General features: G+C 29.6%; 1 protein-coding gene across 6 annotated transcripts in view; it reads left to right on the forward strand.

Annotated features, from left to right (window-relative positions):
- The window catches only part of Prp40 (pre-mRNA processing factor 40), a 50,682-nt gene extending 43,518 nt beyond the window's left edge, over positions 1–7,164 (forward strand). For 5 of the 6 annotated variants that reach the window (XM_024358576.2, XM_067050413.1, XM_067050414.1 and 2 more), the window contains 2 exons: positions 1,262–1,420; positions 6,852–7,164. In XM_024358576.2, coding sequence (XP_024214344.1) covers positions 1,262–1,420; positions 6,852–7,013 — 321 coding nt within the window. In that variant the 3' untranslated portion in view covers positions 7,014–7,164. Of the gene's footprint in view, positions 1–260; positions 463–1,261; positions 1,421–6,851 lie in introns of those variants that run through there. The other variant, XM_014415987.2, reaches the window with a different exon arrangement.
- Positions 7,165–10,190: the final 3,026 nt, after the last annotated feature.

The following is a 10,190-nucleotide window of genomic DNA, read 5'->3' on the forward strand; positions in this document are numbered from 1 at the left end:
TTCTCTTGGTCTCCATCATCTTGGATAAATGTTATCTAGACAGGCATGCAATATGTCTTGATTGATGTAGCATTCATTTGAATCTAATTCTTGATTTTAACATTGGAAGTTGATTGAAACAGGATTTGAACAAACTGTACGTCTAAAGACATAGATAATAAAAATATTTCTGTATTTGATTATGATTTTCAGATGCAGAAGAAATATGAAGTTAAAATTCATTAAAATTAACTAATTCTATTCCTTATGAAACTTTTCAGACTCCTTTATCTCCCAGAACTCTCCGCTTCCTTGCCAGTATACTTCCTGATCTCAATGCTAAAGAGTGATCAAGACTCAAGTTATTCTGGAAATAACCCATTTAGTGGCTTCCAAGCTACATGAAATTTCTTCCATTTTAACTTTCCCTGATCGATATTTAATGTTTTTTACTTCTTGTAAATATATGCTATAATCTCTTTATTTCTTTCTTTTTTATTTAGTTTTAGTTTATATGATAACTCAATTTATTGATTTCGTTAGTACTATATTAATATTTATAATTTTTTTTTTTTTTTATATATATCGTTTTAAAAGATTTGTAGGGCTCAATAACTTGAGTGTAACAATGGGACTTATCGCTTATCAATCGTGATAATAAGAAATCTTTGTATATGAAAATCAAGTTTAATAAATAATTGCTGTAAATTTTATTTAATTACCTACTTATTAATATTAATGTGATAATAACACTTATGTATTCTTTTATGGCAAAGAGAAGTATTTTAATATTATTTTCTGGCTAATTTGTATTTTTAAATTTTTTGTTATTCAAAAATATTTGGTATTGACAATCCACTCATGAAATAGGAAGGGAAAAATTAATAAAACTGGTTTAGCAGTGAGGCAGGAGAGGAAGATTCTCTCTTATTATAATTCTCTATATCAAAGTAGCTACCCTTAGTTGGGGAAAAACCTGGCAGTTAGGTGTGATAATGAACAAATCACCTCCTTGTAGAACTGTTGGTCTAGTAGCAGTACTTACTTACAAAGTACTGAGCCCCTGACCTTTCATGGGTTGTAGCTATACAGATTTTCATTTTTTTCCTCTCACACATATCACACACAGAAAAATATATAAAACATTTTCATTATTATTCTAAGTTTTAGAAAAAAAAAACTATGTTTCTTTCAAACACAAGTTTAACTTTTATTTTATTATCATATGTAATTTTAATAAATTTTGAAAATTATACCAGTCAAATTATATCTTTGTACGCAGATGTCTGACAGTGACTCTGATAGGGCATATAAGGAACGGTCTAAGAGATCAAGGAGGCATAAATCCAGATCAGCCTCTGAGTCCTCTGACTCTGAACACAGAAGAAAAGCCAAAAGGAAGAAATCTAAGAAGAAAAGAGCCCACTCACACAGTCCGAGGGTAGTAAGGAATTGATTTTTATTTATTTATTTTATTTTTTTTGTACATATGTTCCTAATCTTTGTTTATGTATTTTCAAAAAATAAAACCAAAACTCATTTGTTAATATTTTAAAAATAAAATATTGCATGGAAATTCTTTATTTTTTTTTTAAGTTAGTGTTTATTTGTATTATAAATTAAACATTTAGATATTTAAATTAAAAAGACAATTTGTTTAATTCAGTAGAAATGAAATTTGTACTGACTAAATTTCTCTTTAGTTTTGTTGATATTTTATTTTATTTTATCGAATCAGATTATTTTGTTACTTTCATAATAGATTGATTAATTTTTTTTTTAATCAGTTGGATTCCTGTTAGTTTTTGTATAAAAAATCCTAGTTGTTTCTACTTTTAGTATTTCCACTAACCTCATTACAGAAATAGCTCCAATTCTGTAACCATCTCTGTAATTTATCAGCTAGAGGTGCTTTCTGGCTGACCATTGGTTTCAATTCCTGGAATTTTGAGTTTCCAAAATGGGATAGGTACAGAATGGGATCAATCCACATGTGAATAGAGGTATACCCTCCGTGGAACTGCCCACCATAGTGACAAAGTGCTTCTGGCAGTTGATTTTTGTGTTAAAGGAAATCAGGGAACCATATTTCATTTGAACTATTTGGCAATCAACACTATGACATTATCTATAATTACTGTATTTGACCAGCCCAATGGCAGTGTGACTGTTGCCAGTTCAACGGTTCATAAATTTCCTTAACTTGTCTTCATCATGTCAGACAAAATTAATTGATACATTCTTAAAAAATAAAATAACAACAGCTATTACTATTGCTAATAGATTAAATAAAAGAAATTTGCTTTGTAAATAAATGAAATAGTCCGGTTCAAATATTTAAAAATCATAACTTGTTTTAAAATAATGCATTACTTTATTAATCACATAATGATAATACATTATCTGTTATTATAAGTGAAATATTAAAATATTTCAGAGCGAATTTATCCTATTTATTATTGAAATAGTCACACTAGTAACAGCTATTATTGTCTATTGTAAAAAATGTAAAATCAGGGACACACCTTCAATGCTTCAAATAGTACAAGAAATCACTACTTTGTAGAATTTGAGCATTAACATATAATGTATTGTACTTATTCCCTAATTAAAAAAGATTCCTGTACAAACCATTGCTTCACATTTTGTTCAGACACTTCCTAGCCTTGTTATTGAGCTTATAATATAATGTAAAACAGCATTCATTAATTAAATAAGATCACAACCTTGTCAACATTTGTATTTCTAACCTTGTATGTTAAAATAAACACCATTACATTCAGTCCTAATATTTTTATTTAACGATATTTTAAACTAGGATGTTTACTGCGAAAGGAATTGGCCACCACGGTGTTTAGTTTCCGTAAAATACTGGCAGTCACTACAGTGGGCAGTTCCAGTGGAAGGAAGAATGAACTATCAGAACTAACCCATTTTGAAAATATTTTCAATAATCTGTGGCTGATATGCACCGACTCCATCTGTTCTCCAACCAAATACATTTATTAAATAGAGAAAAAAAAGAGAATAATTGACAACACCTCAAAAACTGACATCATTTAGTTTTTAAATATTATCAACAAGCAATGACTGTTCATTGGTATGTGCTTGAAGTGATATTGTTGCACCACACCACACACTTTATACTTAGCATTGGTAATCTTTTGACTCAACTTGTATGGCCAAAAAAAAAAGTTATAACACATGATTTTGAGGTTTTATGACTAAAGGATCTCAAATAATGAGTTTTTTATCTCTGTCCAATTGTAGATACTGAAGAAAAAGAACTACTTTGTAATTACAATCTCTAATTAGAGTTATGAAGGTATATACGTAATGATCTCTATTACTTTACTTGATATATACATATTAACTTTTTAATTCAATCATTTTCAGAAGAAAAGAAAAAGCCTTTTATATATATATATATATTTGTCTTAAAGTTTTTGAGGTCATAAATAATATTGGAGAAAAAATTATAATTGCTACAAACTTTTTGTTCATTCTTCGTGTCCATAAACTGAAGAATATATGGTGCATGTTGATGCAGAAATGAAGACAGAACTCCTCGCAGTGAAAAAAAATATAAATTAATTAATGCACAGATTTTGTATTACTTTTCCAAAATATGTTGCGTTTTCTGCATCACAAAACCTTCACTTACCACTCCAATTTGAGTATAACTTAGTCAAAGTGAATACTGATTATTATCACAACCTTAGAGACACAAAAATATTTATTTATAAATTCTATTTATTTGTAATTGTTGTTTTATTTTTTTGTCACTCCCCTTTACCTTCTACGACTTTATTGTTAGATATTAATTTTTCTAAAATCTTTGGCTTTCCATATACGAGTTTATTCATAATTGTTTGAGCCGGTTTCCAAAGTATGGTTAAAAAAGAAATGTAAAAGCGATCGATGATACTGAATGGCACTTCCAGTTAGTCAATTTTTAAAATATGCATTTCTGTTGAAAACTAAGATTCGAAATTTTTCATGATTGCAATTATTACTATCATATAACGAAAATCAGTTATCATCATTAATAACAAGATAAGTAATTTACATATTACCTAATATAATTAATTTAAAAATTATATTTGTCTTTATTTATGTCCCAATTTTATAAGTTTTATTCTAAATATATGCACTACATACATGGTAATTAACCCACAATTTTTATAAAAATTAGTTAAAGATGTGATTTAAAAAGAAAATTGTCTGCATCTGATTAGATGAACATTTTGAAATTTATCTATGATCTTTTTTTGGTTTAACTCTTAATTGAACGTTTTATCACTTTTGGCTTTACCACAAAGCTTTCCTCGGCATTATTTATTATATTTATTTAATGAATATGAAATAATAAATCTATTATATTTAATGGTTTCATTAATGTAGTGCTCATTAATTTATTATTTAATTTATTCTTGCATAACATTTTCCTAGAAGCAATTAGAGTTGATCAAAACATATTGGAAGTAATTAAATATAACTTAGTTATACATAAATATGTATTTTTTATTTATATTTAGTGAATCTTGTGGATGAGTCAATAAGACAATATTGAGGTGCTATTTGGTCACTTTATTGTTTGCTTAGTCATACCATTTGTCTCTTACAGTATATATATTTTTTGTTTTTTTGTTTACCCCCTACCTGCGCATATGGAGTGGTTATACTACTGGTTGCTAACCTATTCTAACCAGAGTGGAAAAGCAATAACGATTTATCTACCTGTATCCATATCTATTACATTTTCTAGGGGATTGTGTTCAAAGAAAATTGCTGGCCAAATCATTGTTTATTTATGGTTGTCCCCAGTTCTTGCTGCCTCAAGTTTTTACCAATGTATGGATTGACTGTTTTAGTTAACTATTTTGCACGTCTCTTTCATACAGTCACTGCTATCCAATTGTAAACCTAAATAGAATTCTTCATTGGCCCTGTTAAAGAAAGTTTTTTAGACAGATGCATTTTTATTTTTCATTGTCAATCCAGTTATGGAGATTATGAATCATTGAGCAGCACTAACTTACATAATAACTTATTATTTCCTAATGATACCATCAAGATCAATTTGATGGTAGTTGAAGAGCATTGAAGTGATTCTCCATTCTTGGTATATTGTGGTCGATGATTACTGTTTATTTGATTGCATTTCCCTGTGATCCGCATCATGGCATTACATTTTTATCTTTTAAGATCGTAACTTAAAACTATTTTTTTCATAAAAAAAATTACCTTTTTTTCTATTTAATTTAAATTAGGTTAAAGAAAAATACAAACCAACTATTTTGTGTTGTGAACAATCTAGTAATATTTCTCTTTTTATTCAAACCTACTATATTTATTACAGCTATTTGAGAAAAACAAAAAGTGATAGATTTTTTTTTTTTTTTTTAATTCCTTACTGAATTGTTAAAAAAAATTATTGGGTTGTATCTAGTTATAACTATTTATGATTCATTTCTTTATTAGAATTCAAATGTTTTATATTATTTCCTCTTTTTTATAATCAATTATATCTATCGGGTTGTAAAATAAGTTCATAGCATTTTTTATTGGTGATTTCAATAAAAACTTCAGATTCTTGTAAATATTTGTAACCAATCATATATATATAACCCATTTTGATCTATTACGTTTCCATTTTTTAATTCCGTCCTCCAGAACCTCTCAGATTTTTGTGCAATGAACTACTCTATGTGCGTTTTGCAGTTCCTCGAGTGAATTAAAGTGTTTCCCGTTAAAAGAGTTTTGAAGGGTCCGAAATAAGTGAAAATCTGTTGGGGCAAGGTCTGGTTAATAGAGTGGGTGGGAGATCACATCCCAACCAAACTCCAATAATTTTTGCCGAGTCTGCCAAGACAAGTGAGGAGGGACGTTATCGTGATGGAAAACTATGCCTTTGCGGTTAGCCAATGTTGAACGCTTTTGCTCAACCACTGCCTAATTGTAATTGTTCCAACTGGGCACAGTATGCTGCAGAATTAATAAATGGCCTGGTTGGGCAGGAGGAGCTCAAAATAAAGAACACCTTTCCAATCCCACCAAATGCACAGCATAACCTTTTTTGGATGTAATCCTGCTTTTAGAGTCGTTAACGGCAGGTCACTTCATTTTCTCCAGGACTTTTTCATCACAAATTATTGTACAGGACCCTCTTTAAAAATGGATCATTAATATTGCGTTTCAGGAGGGAATTGCTAATGGATTAGTCCTATAAATTCTTTTCTGTCAAATTGTGAGTAACCCATATATCACTTCAAGAAACATATCCCACAGCTCCCTAATGATTTGAGACACTTCCTTGAGATATATTTAGTGTTTCTGTGGTATCCCATGTTGTAGTGAGGGTTGTCTGTGACCAATGCTTAGATTTGGTCATCATCAACAGTTGATGGACGATCCAAGCGATTTTTGTCTTTCAAGTCAAAATTTCCAGTTTTGAGCCGAACAAACCAATTACAGGCGGTGCTTTCTCCTGAGGCATCATCGCCATACACACTGCAAATTTTGTTAACCATCTGTGCTACGGATTTTCATTTTCGGAAATAAAAAATCATTAAATTACAAAATAAATTTTTTTCTCTTCCATTTTGAGCAAGCAAAATACCACTTATAGATGAGGAATCTCGGTTGAAACTGATGCATAAAAGCACCTTAACTAAACTTAACTAATTACAGAGAGAATTAAATTGAAATATTGAAAAACGCTACAAACTTATTTTACAACCCAACAGCTTCATATTTTGACTATTAAGTATAACTCCAAACGAAGATAATCTATTTAATTATATTTTATAAATTGTTAATTCTATTCTTTCCTTTTTTTTTTAAGTAGTTCATTACTTTTTCTTCATTAGGGTGAGTCTGATGAAAAGAGAGAAACAGAAAGCAAAAAGAGCGCTACACCTCCTAGTCCCTCTTACGAAACAAAACCTGATAGGTCGGAAGATCTCTCAGACAGCGAGCTTGAGAAGAGGAGGATAGCACTTCTTCAGCAGTTGCATGAAGAAGTGGAATAGGCTGTACATTATATATTATTATACCCAAATTGTATAGTTTTTACGAAAATGTATTTAAAGACAATGGTGAATTTTATTTTATTTTTAATTTTTAATTTTCTTGGTGAAATAAATTATCAATCTATATGTACAATATTATTTATCAATTATTGAGTTAGGATAAATAATAAATTTCATGAGAAAATGTTTCTTTTGTAACCTATCCCAATTTAAATATTTAATTATAAATATTAAGGTGAATTTATGTCAAATGCTACAATTATTTATGCAATTTCTAATTAATTAAAAGTACAGTAGTCTCTATAGCTTCATATGGCCAGTAATCTGACTGTGCCAGTGGTTAAATGAAAAGTTCATATTGCTGCACATCAGTCAAAACATATTTTTTTTATTACTGCATTGCTTTTTGCAATGTTAACTTAAAATTCAATTGTCTGAACCCGCTGGGAGTGGAAAATAAAAACACAAAACATTAGCTGTTGTTGAAAAAGGAAAAATCTGGACAAAAGTAAAATTTTGGTGGTTTGTCATGAGTTTTAAGTGGTATGACATTAAACAGAATCATAAAAAAATTGAAGTTTTTTGAATGATTTGAGTAACAAAGTTAGTAAGATGAGTGTTTTGAAAGGTGTTGAGTACCCAGTAGTAGAACATCTTTGTATTTTTCAAGGGCCAAAATGATTCGGTCTGAAATTTCTGGTAGTTAATAACATATTTTATTTCAGCTAATAGATAGATTTTTAAAATTTTGTAAAGCCTATGAGGGTTATTCTAATATGAACAAGAATAATGAGGAGATCCAGTGAGTGACTTGGGCGACTACTCAGGTCTTGAATAGAACAGTAGAGGGGAATGTGAGAGGGTAGCGAGAGAACTGTAAAGATGATTGGGAAGGAAGTGTCTACGTCAATTGCTAACTCATAGTAACTGAGATTTTGACATGGAAGGACATCTACCATTTTGTATAATTACATGCATTTGCTAAAAACAACAGGCAAGTTTTCTTTGGCATGAAACTAGTTCTAAGTGACGAAAGAATGGAAAATGAACCCCAAGATTACCAGCTAAGTACAATTTTGACAGAAAGCAATATTGAAGTTGTCGCTTTTTTATAACAGCTTAAGTTACTGCTTCCTTCTACTTCACTCTGTAGGATCAAGCAAAGGCTGCTTACTGGAACAGAACATGGCAACAATCCATCAAGGACATCGTTTTACTGATTGCCCAGCCCCTTCCTGCTAATCTACCTGCCATAAATTTTATGAAATGTTTTAAGAAACTATTGAAGACCTACTATTTAATCCGTATTTATCGATGTGTGACTTTCATGTCTTTAGATTATTCAAAGTGACTTGGGGATGGCAGAGTTTCAAAGAGAAGGTTGAAAGTTTAGAGCATAACTTGCTCTTGAGTTTTTGGCATTGAAGGACACCTGCCAAGCTAACATTTTGCATAAGCTATGTGCACTGTTTGCCATAAACACCATTTCACAGGTAAGTATTTCCTTGGTATGAAACTTCTTTGTACTCTGAAGGGATAAACAAGTTTCTGAAAGTAGGGGAAAATAAGTCGCTTAGGAAGAAAAAAAATTTCTGTTTGACCTATGTCAATAAATTTAAATACATTCTTTTTGTGTGCATGACCTTCGTAAAAGGAATGATTTTTATATGTGATGATAAAAATAATAAGAAAGGTCAACTAATTAGCTCTTTATGTACACTAAAAATTGGACCTTAACCAATCTACTCTAAGGAAAGTGATCACATTACTATCTAGAGATGCGGTTCAAATCTATAGTTAGATATCAGTCTTGGAAGAAAGAACATAATTATTTCAGGCTACTATGGATAAGCCACTGATGATCCTTATTGTTATTACTGTTACAGAACAAATAGGTGATGAAGGATTTTGGTTCATCCATTTATTGAAACAAATTTTAAGTGCAGATTAATCATTGCTGCAAAAAAAAAAAAAACATACTTTGAATGCAAAATCACTATATTTCTAAAAACAGTAATGCAGAATAAGTACATCAAATTTCCTCAAGGCTAATCCATACAAATTGAACATAAGGTAATGTGTAATGTTCAGGCACCAGCCTGTCCCATTGTACAATATTTAGTGGCAAATTTTCAATGATGTAAAAAAAATACTGAACTACAGGTTGAGCTATGTATGAAAAACCACTGAACATGCTGTTGGGTGGGATGACACAAAAAGTTCGCAGATTTAAATTACCCTATTAGTATCTGATACTAATAATGATTTGGTAAACTCACCCATCATCAAAGCATCTCATATCGTTCACATTTGTGTTTGAAAAAATAAGTGATTTCATTATATGGTTAACTATTCTACAAACTTAATTAAATTTTCAGAAATTAATTTATTTTAAAACTTGTCATAGTAGATTGGGTAATGAAAACCACAATATAAGAGATGTAGGTACCTGAAGTTCCCATTTACTCGACATGCTGAGTCGCCAGTGACTACAAATAGATTAGTAACTAGTAGTTCCATTTTGGTTCAACTATATAGGTTTAGAATCATACTGATAAATTTCTTTCCAGTAGCTCCATGTTGAGACGTTCTTAATTTTAAAATTTAGACAAAATATTTTATACCCGGATGTATATAAAATAAAGAAATGTGCTTTGATTGATAATATTTAATATCAATTGATAATATTAATTCAATACTGCAATATTGCTGTCTTACAGAAAGGAACAGTTTAAATGTATGATCATATCTTAGGAATATTTATTATTGAGCTGGTGGGATTTTTTAGTATACCTCAATATTCCAATTTCAAACTAATTATATAGCAATAATCTTATTGATTAAGGTTAATTAATTAATATTTATACAAATCATAATTCAAGTACCTATTTTTTGTACATTTCTAATTTTAAATTTTAGAGGAAATGAAGTTATCAATAAACAATTGTCCACTTAATGAATTAAGCAGGAAAAAAGTTCGTATGGTATTTTTTTTTTTTTTAGATATTCCTAAAAGGTAACAGTGAAAAGATAAAAATATCATTACATAAGAAGTAATTAATCCAACTAAATTCTTATTAGTAAAAAATCAATAACTTTACTCATTGAAAATTTAACAATATGCTAATTTAGATTAAATTATGTATTTTCTAATATATTACAAATTTATATATCGCT

This window comes from Halyomorpha halys, unplaced genomic scaffold (assembly GCF_000696795.3).
Source record: "Halyomorpha halys isolate HHAL.00 unplaced genomic scaffold, Hhal_1.1 Scaffold110.1, whole genome shotgun sequence".
NCBI classification, from domain to species: Eukaryota; Metazoa; Arthropoda; class Insecta; order Hemiptera; family Pentatomidae; genus Halyomorpha; species Halyomorpha halys.